The sequence below is a fragment of the Gastrolobium bilobum genome, unplaced genomic scaffold (genome assembly GCF_033153095.1).
Source record: "Gastrolobium bilobum isolate Gb01-03AN ecotype WA unplaced genomic scaffold, APGP_CSIRO_Gbil_v1 utg168, whole genome shotgun sequence".
Lineage (NCBI taxonomy): Eukaryota > Viridiplantae > Streptophyta > Magnoliopsida > Fabales > Fabaceae > Gastrolobium > Gastrolobium bilobum.
Genome location: NW_026897363.1, coordinates 250733 through 266611, shown reverse-complemented (window position 1 = coordinate 266611; position 15879 = coordinate 250733). Strand labels below are relative to the sequence as shown.

The following is a 15879-nucleotide window of genomic DNA, read 5'->3' as shown; positions in this document are numbered from 1 at the left end:
CAATAGGAGATAAGATTTTTATTTCAGAAAAGTTTTCCCCTTAATTGTTTCGATTATATCTTTAATATTGTGTGATAGTAACCAATTAACATATTTACTGATATATGATAAAGTTTTAATTAATGATACAATTAATGGTAAAATATAGTAGTAGTAATAATAATAAGGGTATCGTGTTTGTCATTTTAAATAATATAAGTTATATCATTTTAAGAGAGATAGACACAAGTAATAAAAATTATGGGAGAAAAGCTGAGTGATTTTTTTTAATTTAAATCTTAAATAAAAAAATATTTTTTTTTGTCTATTTCTCTCTTAAAATGACATAATTTTATGTCGTTTAAAATGATAAATAATTTTTTCTAATAATAATAATAATAAAAATAAAAATAAATATAAGAAAAGAAGGCAAACGAGTCGAACGTTACTCAGTACCGGTGCCGTGACGGTATTCTCTCTCATCGCCCTCTAATGGCGGCGCTGTGCCATACACAATTTTCCGGTAAATTTGCTTCTTCTTCGTTCTTAAAAAAATCTATTTTTTCATTATTATTATTATTATTATCATTATTATTATGCTTTCTGTCTCCACAGTATCATATATCCGTGCCTTTCCCTCTTTGTAGAGATCGAGTTTTTGAACGCCCATGAATCCGTACTTATAAATTAGGTTTTTTATATAGCTACTGTATGAAATTTGAGTACTGGGAAACGCAACTGCTAAATACTATAAATGTAATTGTTATCATTTTCAAACTCTTTAAATGGTGTGGCATTACAAATGTATTAAATGGAACTGATAATTAATAAGTTGATTGAAGGAAAAGCTGAAAAACATTCAAATGTACTTAAAAGGTACTAAGAATTCCAACATATATTTCTCTGCACCATGAAAACTTACATAGAAAGAAGGGAAAGAAAGAACTTGGTATTTTCTCATTGATAAAGCTTTGTTGACAGTGATTTCAGAACAAATTACTTGATAGATTTAGAGAAGCTGTCACTATTTTGTGAATTAAATACATTTCATATGGTGCATTAGAATATTTCAGTAAGCTACGTGACTGACTGTGTTTGCCGTTCAGTCCAGTGGTTTATGTTTAATAGGTTGCAGTCAACATACAAAAAATTTAAGCATTTTGTCATTTGCTGAACTTTAACTTTTGGTTATATTGTTATTAAATCAAACAAACCCTTAGGGTTAGTGTTTAACAAAATTAAGCTCTCTAAGTGGTTTGCATTGCGTACAGAAGAAATGAAATGAAATGAAATGATGGCTTTCTCCAGCATGTATTGGCAGCATAATTATATGTACACAGTACACGGAAGCTTTTAAGAAAACAGAAAATTTTGACTTCATTTTTCTGAAAGTTATTCATACTTCATCGTAGCTGATTGGCAAATTGTTCTACCACTCTATGCCTGTTTGTCTCTGTAGTGTAAATATTGTGTAAAAATGACTTTTTTTTTTGTACTGCATTCTCTCTGTGTCATTTTTTGGGCGCCTTCTTGTATCATTTTTGTTTCTCCTTTTCAATTTTTTGGAGATTAATCATTAATTAAGGTATGTATTTTCAATAGTTATTTATTGGATATAAGCTTATTGCGAAGTAATTATCTCTCCTCTTTGTAAAGGTTATTTCCTCATCCAACCAATGTCTGCAACATAGCAAGAATACTGAGTTGCTTGCTGTCCATTTTATTTTATTTTTGCAGCTAGCTATGACAATCTTGAACTTCAAGAAGTTATTTCTAAGGGCTCATTGGATTTTGATGAATGGACTTTACTGATATCAGAGATTGAGAAAATATATTCTGTAAGTTTGATTCCAATAATTCAAAGTGGGTAATTGACTTTCTTTTATTTTTTCAGTTATTTATTAGATCAGCATAACAAGTTTATGCTTGATTTACAATGTATGACTATATCATAATTTCATTTGAATCTCATTTAATTTAGCTTAATTGAATTAATTGAGAAATCTAGGATTTTAATTAAACTATTGCCTTTGTTGTTAGTCTATAGTTGGATGATTCCTCTCTCTTCTTTGAACTATTGCAGTAGTCTGTTAGATGATTTCATTAAGGTAGGTTAGAAGTTAGATAGTTTTTATTCTCTTTCTCGGAATTTTTCTTTTTTAATTTTGTTTGATAAAATCTTTATTAACTGAAAAGATAAGTACAGAATCAGAGGAAGTCCTCCTGAAGTAGCCAAAATACTGAGGGGAACCAACTAGATGAAGGAAATTCGTTATAAGAACCTTTCAATACCTCTTCATATACAACAATGGAATTTTCCACATTACTGAAGCTGAAGTTTCTTCATATTCAAATTTTATAGGTGTTGCAGATGTAATACTGGTGATATTACTGTCATTATTAAAGTAACTAGTAAGTTAAATGATGGATTATGTAGTCCAAAAACAAAAAAGAAAGGAGAGTTGAAGTAGTTGTTAGATTATGCTTATTAAATTATGCCATCATCTGTTATGGAATACAATGAAAAATTCAACTCTTTAGTGCTGAACATTTTATTTCGTACTTAGTAGGCAGAACCACCTTATATATGGAAAAGCTATAAGTGTTTTTGTTTAATTTAAATCTCACTCTGCATAGGCCTCTTTTGAAACTATTTCACCAGTCATGAATGTAATAATAAATTATGAGATATGGTCGCAAACACAGTAATAATTATGCGTGCATGCACACACACACACACCAGAAAAAGAAGGCAGGAATGGAATTGTGTTTGGAGAAGTTTATTAAGAGGGAAAGGGAGGAGGAGTCTAACAGAATGAAGCTTATTGGATTTATTGGTATAATGAGTCTAATTGAGCCTATTTTTGCAGGATGACGTGGAGAAAATTTGTCTAGTTTATGATAATTTCTTGTCCAAATTCCCCTTGTGTTATGGGTATTGGAGGAAGTATGCTGCCCACATGGCATGCTTGTGTACAGCGGAAAAGGTTGTTGAAGTCTTTGAGCAAGCTGTGTTAGCAGCAACGTATTCAGTAGGCATGTGGGTTGACTATTGTAGCTTTGGTATGTCGGCTTTTGAGGACCCATCTGATATTCGGAGGTAAATATAGTTAAAGCGCGCGCGCGCGCATGCTCACTCACACATATTTGTCTGGATGAATGATTTAGGTGGAGTTCTTCCATTATATACACACACACACACACATATTTGTTTGGATGAATGATTTAGGTGGAGTTCTTCCATTATATATTTGTTTCCACACACACATATATAAAAAGCGCGCGCGCGCACATCCACACACATATATTTGTTTGGATGAATGATTTAGGTGGAGTTCTTCCATTAAATACACACACACACATATATATATTTGTTTGGATGAATGATTTAGGTGGAGTTCTTCCATTATATATTTGTTTCCACTCTTCCATTATACACACACACATATATTTGTTTGGATGAATGATTTAGGTGGAGTTCTTCCATTATATATTTGTTTCCACACACACACACACACACACATATTTGTTTGGATGAATGATTTAGGTGGAGTACTTCCATTATATATTTGTTTCCACACTCTAACCTATTTGTACTCTCTGAAAGCTTTTCCTATTGATTATTCTGAAAGGCAACGAGATGATTTTCTTGATATATTTTTGCTAGATTGTTCAAGAGAGCCATTTCCTTTGTTGGGAAGGACTTCTTATGTCATACCCTGTGGGACAAGTATATTCATTTTGAGTTTTCCCAGCAGCAGTGGATTTCTCTGGCTGACATTTATATCCAAACTCTTAAGTTCCCAACCAAAAAGTTGCATCAGTATTATGATAGGTATGTCTTCTATTGTGAAACTTCTGAGTCTTTAAAGCGGCTTTTAGAAGCTGATGTAAATTTGATGTTAAAACGATGCTTTTTTACAAGGCTATGCAGTCATATTTGTAATAATTTTTATATGCATTGCCTTGTGCTCCTTTTTTTAGCATTCTCCTGTAAGTTTTATGTTTACAAATTTGAGGACAACTTATATATTCGGTATTTCTGTTTTTCTTTTTTCCCTGTGAGGTAGGGAGAGAGAGGGAGAGCAGGTTGGGGGAGTTACGACAACATTTTCTGGTTTTATAGGCAATATTAGTAAGTATATATTGAAATTATGAAGTGCAAATATATGATTAAAATTGTAAATAGAAAAACAAAATAAAAATTACTCAATAAACGGATTTTAAAGTAATTGGAATTATAGATTCTTAAAACTATACATATACTCAAAACAGCTATACTAAATTATTTATTATTTTCTATAAATATTATAGTAAATCAAAATATATGCTAATTTCTGTTTTTTTTAAATTGGTAAACAAACCACCTGTGAATTGTTTGGCTGCTATTTTATATCGTGAATCGTAAGAGTTAGAAACATAATGATTAATGACTTGAAAATATATAATATCATATAAATCCAAATTCCAAAAAAATTCAAATAGAAAATTAGATGAGTAACCAAACTTAAAACCAGTTTTTGAGTATGAGTGTCTCTATTTTCTGTTCTTATGTGTTTCTGGCTTGGACGAAAGAAAAATCAAGAACAAATGTTCCTTGGTCAAGACGAGAAAGAATAAGAAATCGATTTGGGATCTTCTTAATTTGGATTTAGTTGGGAATTTGAATTTTGCGAAATCCACAATCTTCCGTTAAATGACTTTCCAGATTCTCCATAATTTGAATCATCGCTTCTTGGTCATTTCTCTTTCCAAAATCGTTTTGGATTTTGAATCGCATATCCTTTGATACGATTCGCGATACGGAACGAAATAGTGCAATTCTGCGATTCAAGGAACGATCCATGGCCTGGTCCAACAAACGTTTGATTTGTATCGTTTTTGTTCTGTATCAAATTGTATCGTGCGATATTAATTACAATGATCTCAGCATTTAATAAGTCAAGCTCAAATAGCTGGTGAAAGGATTGGCTTGACTAATATTAGGGGGTTAGGGTTGTGGGTTTTGGCAACTCTTTTGGAAAACCTGATTTTTAAAGTCAGTTTCTGTTTGATTCTTGATTTCGGAGCTTCCAGAGATGTTAAATAACTGAAATCTCAATTAATCTGCCTCTCACCTCAGTCAAATTTTAGTCATTCTTCGCTATTGCTTTTGCAATTTTTACTACTTTTTAGCTTATACTGCAGACCAGCCATTTTTTTGGAGTCTGTAATTCATGTCATTTATTCATTTTTTTAAATATTTTCTTAGATATTACTTCTGACACAACTTGTGGACGTGAATAATTGTTCTGCTTGTGGAACCGTATAAAGAGTGATTGCTTAACATGTGAATGGGTGTGTGGTGTCTGGTGTGTATTTTTATTTATATATACATATATTTGAGTGATGCACTTACCAGATATTAGTTCTATATTTCTTCAGTTTTAAAAAGTTGCTATCCTTTTTAGAAGAGGGCATGGGAAGCCTGGACAATTCTCCGAAGGAATTGCAATCTGAACCATGTTTTGATGGTGAAATGCCTATGACTATGTGTTGCGAGGATGACAAGATTGATTGCATTATCAAAGATATGATGGACTCATCTGTTGGATTGACCAGTTCAATAGCCCTAAAAAAGTACAAGATCATTGGAGAACAGCTTTATCATAATGCTTGTGAGTTGTATTCAAAGATTAGTTCTTTTGAGGCTAATATTCAGAGATATTACTTTCATGTCCGGCCACTTGATGCAAATCAGTTGCAGAATTGGCACGATTATCTGGATTTCATTGAACTTCAAAAGGATTTTGACTGGGTACTTTTCCGCACAGTACTCTCAATAAAATTTGACCATTGCTTAATTTATTTTTAGATGAACCAGGGTTTGCCCTTTATTAACATTGTTGGCTAAAATCTTCCATTTCCCCATTGAGTACAGGCTGTGAAACTTTATGAGAGATGCTTGATTGTGTGTGCCAACTATCCTGAATACTGGATGCGTTATGTGGACTTCATGGAAGCCAAGGGAGGAAGAGAAATAGCAAACTATTCTCTAGACCGAGCAACTGAAATTTATTTGAAGGTATCTTTCTAATTATCTATTGTGTTGATTGACTTTCATGTAAATGGTAAGCTTCTGCATTTACTTATTTTTCACCTGAGAGTTTCTCTAAAGTGGTCTGACAAACAATTGCAAAAGATAAGGGGTTTTAAATAATGCAAGTATGAAGCATTAAAATCATTGTTATATGGAAAAGGGTGTCCAAGATACAGAGACTAATGCATAATATCACTTTATAAGGGAAAAGGAAGAAGTAAAATGTAATGGTTATGGCATTGGCTTCTATTTGCTGCTCTGCTCGTTATTGATTTCAAGGAGTCTCCAGTTCTGATATGCAGATAGATTGGGATGCAAAGTAGCACTTCCTAACTGTTTTTTATTCATCTCCCTAAAAAGTTGTCCCTTTTTTAACCAAAAAGAAAGAGAGGAAGAATTATGATTTAGGAACTTGTCAACAAAATTTCCAAATTAACCATTTTCAAGTGGTTCATTAAATCTATATGCGGTTAACACATTAATCTCTATTAGGTAAAGGCACATCAATGATTTTATATTTTTAATAAAGCCCTTCACACAAGAGACCTTTGGGCTATAAGCATGGACAATGCACAGACCCATCCTCTCTTGAGGTGGAATTTAAATTTTATTGAGAAGAACGGGGGGCGGAATGATCAAACTCTTGACTTGATCGCATAAGCTTTGACTTGTTTAAATTTTATGTCCTACTGAAACTTGTTTAATTCCTTTCTCCTTTAGGCTTTGACTTCATAGCTTTATGCATGACTTGGCGATGTTTATAGCTCCATCATATGTTCATTGCAGAGAGTGCCAGCAATCCATTTATTCAATGCCAGGTTTAAGGAACAAATAGGAGATGTTTTAGCTGCTCGTGCTGCATATATTCAGAGTGGGAAAGAGACAGATTCAGACTTTGTGGAGAATGTTATATCAAAAGCTAATATGGAAAAACGTTTGGTATGCAATTAGCCTTTACTACAATTGAAGAATAATTAACTCTGCAATGCCCGGATACAGAAAAGTGACTGCATGTGCTGCTTTTTATATTTGTTGCAGGGAAATATGGAATCAGCTTTCAGTATATACAAAGAAGCACTACAAATGGCTGCAGCACAGGAAAAGTTACATGCTCTCCCCATTTTATATGTTCATTTTTCTCGGCTAAAATATATGGTAGGTAGTAAGCTCATCTGCTTGGAGTATTCGGGTCTTAACAAATTTTTTTTTATTGATGTGATTGATGATTCTCTAATTATTATGATAAAAATCATTCAGTCAAGATTTTGAGAACATTCATTTTCCTCTATAATTTTCATTTTTTCTTTTGATTGGCTCCTTCTAGATTCTACTGGAAGAAATTCAGATCTTTGGATATCACTACTAATGATAATCCAAGTACCATAAAAGAATTCAATTGGAGGGAATAAATTATACTTTCTCATAAAGTTGAGCTTGAAGTATATACTATATAGTACATCTTTTAGTTCCTTAATTTAATGAGAAAATTCTTTTTCCTTATAAAATATTTTATTTCTTCGATTCCCAATTTATAATTGTATACAGTTTGATGCACCAATTAGAAACTAGGAGTATGTAATTGAAATAATTCAAAATTTGAGGGTCAAAGAAATTTCTCACAAACAGGAGTTGTAATTATATTTAAATTGTTTTATTATCTCAAACACACTTAGTTCATTGGCTCATTGTGTGTATGTGTCTCTGCTTCCTTTAACCCTTGCTTACATTTTGTACAATTGAAGAATATTTGTATTATATCTTAAAAGTATATGTAAGTGCATGCTTGCACTTCCTAGGTAGAGATCTTGAACTTTTTCCTTGTTGGAAAGTACACATGTAGTTACTGTACCATGTCAGTTTATTAGTATCCTTATTGTTGTATACTTTTTCTTTGCTGTGAGAAAACTGTAAAATACTATGCTGTAAATTATCTCATTATATCATCTACATTAGGAAATTTTCTGTAATAGATTTCATTCATAGAACTATACACATTTAATTCTACCTTTTATTCAATTAGGAAATCCCCAAAATCTGAGATTCTAACGTTAAAATATTTTCCTTTTTTGTCAAGGCTGACTGTGTATAAATTCAGCCTATCTACTATCAGTAATATCATCAATAATAGAAATACATTCTTCAAATTCTGAGATTTTCTTTTTCTTGTCACTAGCATAATCCATTGGATTGTCTGGAAAGGTTTCTTCCTATCACTGTTTTCCCTCCTTTGTTTATTGTTTCTTTCTTTTCATACCAGCAATACATTTGGCTCTGTTGATGGAAAGTCAAAGGGAATAACTTTCGTTTGAGTTAGAGAATTGGTCGGGGTACCTTTAGGCTATCATTACTCATTACAATTAGTGACTGACAAAGGGTTGAAGCAAGCTTATCAAAATTATACTAGGAGGAATTCTTCAAAATGGAAAACAAGAAAGAAAAAAAAAAAACCTGTCATTTCTTTATTGCATGCTGATGTCAGATGTAGTTAACTAATAATATTTTTTCCCCCTCTTGTTCCTCTCTTGGCGTTAAGAGTACAAACAACGTGGATGCTGCTAGAGATGTCTTAGTTGATGGGATCAGAACTTTGCCTCAAAATAAATTGCTTCTGGAGGTATGTTTGTCTTTTCTAATATATTACTAATATAACTTTTGTGAAAATAGATAGACCTAAGCTCGAACTGTTCCCAGTAAGCATGCATGTATATACACTCGTCTGGGCTGAGTTATCAACTGCTTTATAGAAGACCTATTGAAACACCAGATAAGAAAGCTTTTCATTACTTGCTGTTAGATATACACGGAGAGGCCAATTCATACTGGCAGAATAAGTCAAACTATCTAGTTGCTTCTGACCTACATGGATTGTGGGACTTCTTCCAACACCCTCCCTCAATTATGGGTTAAAGGCTTTAGGTGTTTGAATTACCCACTAAACTAAAATGTGGAACTAGAAAAGGGAAGTTCATATTCTCTCCAGATTGCAGCATTATCAAAACCAATTCACCTTACCCCATCAGGCAAAACCTCTTTTGAGCTGGTGTGAACTGTTAGAGATGTAATTCAAAACCATTTACTTGTCTTCACATAATAGTTTAAAACTTTTAGGAGAGTTGGTTCATAACATGGTATTAGAGTCTTTATTACAAAGTGGTCTTAGAATTCAATCTTTGTCGTCCCCATTCTTCCAAATAAAAAGTTAAATTTCAGTACGAGGTAGGTGTACTTGTGCATTGTTCACGCGTCAAGCCCAAAGGACTCTTGCATCTTGCATGAGGGGGCGTGGGCGTGTTAGAGATGTTATATAAAACGATTTATGTGTCTTCATCTAACAACTTAAGCTTTTGGGAGAGTTGTTCCTGACATGAATAAAGCTTAGGCTCACCAATAACTAGTGCTTACTGCTTAAATTGGCAAGATCAAAGTTTTGGCCACTCGAGAATGGTTTCATTTCTATCAAGCTTGAGCTGTTAGGCGTTGGCTTAGGAATGATTTTATTCTAACAACCATCAATTTTGTTTTTTGGGATAAAATCATCATATTTAAAATTAAATAATGATAAAATTTCTTCAATTGTTTTGGTGTTCTTTTTCAGGAGTTGATAAAGCTCTTAATGGTGCATGGAGGGCCAAAGCACATGGCTGTGATAGATTCAATTATTGCAGATGCAATATCTCCAAGGTCTGATGGATCTCAAAGTCTGAGTGCAGAAGATGCAGAGGATATATCGAACTCATACCTGGAGGTTATATTTTTAATATGAACTCAATTATACTTGAGTCCATCATTATGATTTAGGATTAAAGTAATATAAGGTTGATCCGTTCTTTTTATTTATTAGTCATTTTTCTTAAGATTGGATTTGGACCCGTTCATATTAGCTAAATTTATAACCCTGTGCTTGTGCAGGTAATTACTCTTTAATTATGCACAATATAGTGTTGTTGACTTCGTAAAAATAAACTGATGGCTTTTACTCTTTCCAACAAGTTTTTTTCTTTCATCTCAGAAAATGCTCATTAACATGTATTCATTTTATTGAAAAGAAAGAAAATAAAGTATTTTGAACTTTTTATTGTTTGTTTGGTTTACTAGGGATTGATCCTATTTATACTAACATTTTTATTGTAAATTTTTGCCGCTTGAGCTAAGCCCACCTAGAAATTTTGATACTAGCATTTCAATGTTGATAACAGTTTGTTGACTATTGTGGAACCATACATGATGTACGGAAGGTATGGAATCGGCACCTAAAATTATTTCCAGACTCTGCCAGGATAGATTTACATCAGCAATCAGCTAAATGTAGATCACTATGTTCGATTAAGGACAAGAGAGAAGTGATTTTTGTTGCCATGCCTAATCAAGCATCTAGAGATTCTAGCTCTGACTCGCATGCTCATTTACCTCAACAAGACAAGAAAGGGTCATTGATGAAATATTGTGATACCCAGTCTGATGCTACTAATGATGGATTAATGTTGATGGAAAATCATATTACTCAGTCAGATGATACAGGTACTTACAGGCTTCAAATCAGGGAATCAGATGACAACGCAAAAGATAAAGGAAGAGAATTACCTCTCCCAGTTTCTGAGGAGCCAAGAGATAATGATCCTGAAAATAATGTGCCATCTTCAGATTTAGTGCAAGTGAAAGAGGAATCTATCAAAGTTGTTAAGAATTTAAAAAAAAATCATTCTGAATCTGAATTTTCATCAGAAAATTTATTACTTCAAACTGCCAGTGGAAGTCAAGTCTCACAAGCTTTGCAAGCATCTAAAAATGAAAATGCTGCTTTTTCTGAGGGAAAGTGTGAGCTTGAGCCTGAAGAATTGGAGCCACCTTCTCTGAGAAGTATGTCATTGAACCCCCATGAAAGAACATGCCCATGCCCTGATTCAGGACCAATGACGTCTCAGGAGGAGCGCGGCACAATTCCAGAAAGCAGCAAGTCAAATAGTAGAGCAGTAGTGGGTGGTCATACTGCGAATCAAGACAACTCTGCAAGCACTCAAGATTCAGAGTCTGCCCAAATTCACGTTGAAATAAACAGTCCATATTCAGCATGCCATCGAGATCATAGAACAAAAGGACCACTTGTTCCACCCCGGTTTTCTAGAAATAGTGGTGGAAACTGGCATCAAATGAGGAATGCTGGTAAATTTCGTAGAGGTCCCAAATATGGTTATCGCGGATATACACAGAGAAAACAGCACCAACGGCAGCATCCGTCTCCACAACAGATCCATCCAGCTGAAGTGGGAGTACAAATGCCTGCAACTCCAGGTTTTTCTTCCCAATCTGTATTGCAAGTTCAGCAATGCAGTCAAGGACAAAATCAGTTTCAAGTTGCAGCTACTCCTACTGATTTTATGGCAGCTAATAGTTGGCCTATACAAAACATTCAGATACAAAACTCTCTATCTCAGTCTCAATCACCAGCCAATACCACATCACAGGTATTGCAACAAGCAATGCAAGGCAATGGGCAATATGGGTATATGCAGAATGGCCAAGAATATAATCAGATATGGCAATACTATTACTACCAACAGCAACAGCAGTTGCAGCTACAACAACATTATATTCAATTGCAACAACAATCATTGCAGCAAGAACAGTCACTACAAGTTCAAGAACAAAGTCAGCTAGAATGTCTTCAACCACAACAGCTGCAACAAATGCAGTTGCAACAACTGGTTCTGCAGCAGCAGCAGTACTTTCAACAGCTGCAACCTCAGCAGCAAGAGCATCCTGTTTCCCTTCAGCAGATGCAGCCATCAATTCAGGTACTGTAAGTGTTGTAATTATGGGTTTTTGTAGTAGGAAAAGAGAATATGAATATGTAAGGTACCAGACATACAGAGACTGATATTGGAAATAAAAACTGGTAACTCTGTATATTATGCTGATATCAATAAGATATCAGAGGCATGGGTGAATAAATACAAGAAGAATATGATAGACTTCCGAGAACATTTCTAGAGGTCTGGGTTCTCTCCCAACTTCTATCTTAATCCCTTCTTATCCTCCATAACCTATTTAACACTGCTGAGTGCTGATAGTTACCAAGCAGTTACTGAGGCTATCAACTACAGCAGTTACTGCCTACATCACACACCTACAACCATCCTAACTACGTTGGTTTGTGATCCCCTAACTGCCTAATCCCCTACATCCTATTAATTGGGATGTGACCCCTTACTGCCCTTCCTACTGTACATCCACAGGATAGGCAGTTTCCTTAAAGTATTCCCCCTAAGACTCGCACCTTGTCCTCAACGTGGAACTCAGGAAATTGCTGATTAATTTCTGCTGATGATTCCTAGTACTCTCAAAAACATGAAGATGCAGTGCAGCCACTTAATCAACACTTCTACAGTCCCATCCTCAGCAACTCTGAACTTTGTGGTTATTATATATGGTTTTGTCATTATTTTGGTTACTCTTTGGCTCTTTTCCAACTCTAGCATAGCATTGAGGTGCAGAAAGTCGGAAAATGTTTATCATACCCTTCTTTTCCTACAAATAGATCATTCTCCACGGATGAATCACACTAGTGGCAATATCTTTTCCCGTTGATGATTGTTTTGATGGTGACTTACGGTGGTTATGATTGACATGACACCAATCCATCTTTGTCCCAAATTCCCATCTTTGCCCTAGATATAATCTGGCCCTATCTTCTTCCTAGATGCAGTCTGGCTTGTCTTTGTCCCAGATTTTATGTCAAAGTTTTTTCCACTGTTCAAAGCTTCCAAATGTTATTTTTGATGAATTTGGAGAAGTTTTAGTTCTTGCTACTTATGGTTTCTTGCCAAGAAATTTCTTTTCATGATCGTTTTAGCGAAGTTCCTTCTTCCTTAGCCATGCAATATTCCACCTTGCACTTCAACCTACTGATCATTCCAGTCATCATGTAGAGTTATCTCTCCAACAATGTTCTATCTGGCACCTCTAACATCCCTGAGTTGCCTCTCCAAACAAATTTTATGAAGCCTACTTTATTTTTGTTATTTTCTTTTTGAGGCATTACTCTTTAACAACCTAAGTAAGCTTTAACTTCCTAAGTAAGCTTTAACTTAAGAAAGAGTGATAGAATATCTAGAAAATATTTCATAATATCTTTTTTTTCATGTTATAGTATTCTAAGGTATCTTAGATGATCTCTTAGAAGTGGTTTCCATATATTATATTTTCATGATTTGTTTCCTTAACTAATTAAAATTAGGAGTCTAATATTATTATAAATAGGGGTTAATACTTTATATTTTATATCACATCAAATCTATATTAATTTCAGATTATTCAGTCCCAATGCCCTCTTTTCCTCTTTCCTTACCTAAAATCTTGTAATTTTTACACAATGAAATAAATAGGTAAATTTGCTAAAAGATATGTATGCTTTTCTCAAGTTAAATGGACCAAATAACTGCTAGCGTTGCTCACGTTAACGGAAGCTGGAAATTATCATGCGGCTCTTGTACTGTAATATGATTTGGTTGTATATAAGGAAAAATGACCATTTTCTTGTAGGCAAATTTATTTTCGTGTATATATACTGTCTTAAAAGTAAATGGCATTTGTCAAACGTTCTAGCTGATTTTCAGCTTAAACTGAGTGGGTGAGACAGATTCTCGATGACCATCTTTTAATCAGTGGGATTGTCTGTGGTTCATCTTTCTTTGAACTCCTTTTGAACTTATAATTCTTCTTTGCAATGGCAGAGCAGCAGCCATCCCGTAGCAGACCAAGGGCAAGCAATAGTGACATCGCAGGTGAGTTAAATCAAATTCTTAATATAAAAAAATTTGGTACCTTGCATTGGGAATGAGTTGTTTTTATGTTGGTGAATTCCGTACTGGTCTTAATTTACTGCATAAATGGCTTTTTCTGGTTTTTTTTAAACATAACCTATCTCTGATTTTGTATTTTGGCCATGTAGGGCCACGGAACAATATTATCGCAACAATCAAGTGAACCTGGTTTGGTTTCTTCTCCTGTTCTGCCTCATCCCCAAGAGAAATCTACCCAAGAAGAGTGACATTTCCTTGTAGTTTTGACCGGTTTCAACTTGTAAAATTCGGAATTTACTCTGCAAGGACTTGGTCCAAAGACACTCACTTGATCTAAACATGAAATTTTTAGCAATTTCCTACTAAAAACAAAAATGTTTATATTAATTTGCATTTATAGTGGAAGAGTATGTTTGAGGTGAAAAGGCTCTTAAATTTAAGGTGTCTTGCAACTCCTGAAAATCAGATTTCCAGGTCTCGTTGAAGTTAGGGTTGATTTTATGATTGAGGTGTTTGGTTATAATGTAAATTTTGATATTTGTTCTTGCCTAAATAGCCTCTTAAACACATCTTTTCCCAATCATCACTTCCCCGATCTCCTTTGCTTTTTAATGGCAGTTGACTATGCAATGCGATCCAAGCTTTTAAAGGAATGAAATTTGCTAAATTAGCTAATTAAATTCGGATATATGAATTTCAATTTTGTGGAGCGTTATATATATATATATATATATAATACCTATTATTACATCTAACTAATACCTATTATTACATCTAACTAGGTGTGTAAATCATTATCCTTCACCATTGGACCGCCTCACCCTTTCATTATCGATGTCTTTAATAACTTTAGCCCTACGATTTTAAGAATCTTTGCAAATCACTTGTATGTTTAACTGCGACCTCTACAATTTTAAAAACCATTTGTAAATCACTTATCTATTTAACTTCAAGCTCAACAATTTCAAAAACCATTCGGAAATCAATCGTATATTTGAACTAAAATTAGTATTTAGTCTTTTCAAGTACAAGGACTCACCTCATACTTTCGTCTGCTATTTTTAATAGCAACAGTCTTATTATTTTCCATTAATAGACCTTTCGAGCTGCATTAGTTTATAGGCATCATGAATTCATCACTTCTATGTTTTTGTTGAATTGAATTTCGGAACAAACATCTGTATCAACGATCCCAGCTATATAAAATCACGAGTGAAAGCAAGCTGTCTGTTACTTCTAATTGCTAAGTTTCAAACACTTCTCAAGCCTAAAAATTATTATTAGTTGATGCAACAAAAAAACTGACCAAATTATAATTTTGAGCTATATTAAAATGAATCATATCGAAAATTGAAATTAGTGTTCATTAAGAAAACAGTTTAGGAAATCTTAGCGATCATATTTTTAGTTTACGATAAATCAAAAGAAAGAAAGAAAGAATGGTTAACCACATAACAAACTCCTATTTGAAGATTCCAAACGACTCTTAATTAATTTAGCCTGTATTGGAAATATGGTCAAGCAGAATATCTAAAATAACAAGGGATTAGAACTTTAGGTATACTGAACATGCCTTGATAATTTATTTCGATCAAAATCATCACTAGTTGCAGTTCAAATAAGTATAATCACCAAACAGTAAGCTAGACTAAACTAAACGGTTGTATGAGTTCGTAATACTTTTCATGGTGACCCAGAAAACTCAAACAGTGCATTCAATCACATCACATGATCATATTCAACTAAAGGTATAAACAAAATGTATAAAAAAAGTTCATTTACTTCAACTTCCATTTTTTATTCACTTTCCAACATTTTGTATTAGTATACACTATACAATAAATCCAACAGTTCTGGTTAGAATGTTAGGCATTCATCCCAGCCAAAATGTGTGTTGTACAGGCAACAAGAGCAAAGTGAAGCAGTGAATCATTAATATTTTTCATCACAATCAAGGTCAATCATTCAAGGCAAAGTAAGAAATGGCCCGGTGCAACAAATAAAGAAAAGAAAGCTAAATAG

General features: G+C 33.8%; 1 protein-coding gene across 3 annotated transcripts; it reads left to right on the top strand.

The window, feature by feature from the left end:
- The first annotated feature begins 449 nt into the window (after positions 1–449).
- LOC133306291 (pre-mRNA-processing factor 39-2) lies at positions 450–14213 on the top strand. Of its 3 annotated transcripts, XM_061506589.1 has the most exons (14): positions 450–502; positions 1717–1817; positions 2850–3079; positions 3647–3814; positions 5404–5776; positions 5900–6043; positions 6845–6997; positions 7097–7213; positions 8592–8672; positions 9654–9803; positions 10255–10293; positions 10387–11850; positions 13789–13839; positions 14007–14213. In XM_061506589.1, exons 1-14 carry the CDS (start codon positions 472–474, stop codon positions 14103–14105), a joined length of 3201 nt encoding a protein of 1066 aa, XP_061362573.1. In that variant the 5' UTR covers positions 450–471; the 3' UTR covers positions 14106–14213. The 3 variants fall into 3 exon arrangements, with proteins under 3 accessions (XP_061362573.1, XP_061362572.1, XP_061362574.1); XM_061506588.1 differs by having other exon boundaries at positions 10255–11850; XM_061506590.1 differs by lacking the exons at positions 450–502; positions 1717–1817; positions 2850–3079 and having other exon boundaries at positions 3774–3814; positions 5430–5776; positions 10255–11850.
- The last annotated feature ends 1666 nt before the right edge of the window (positions 14214–15879 follow it).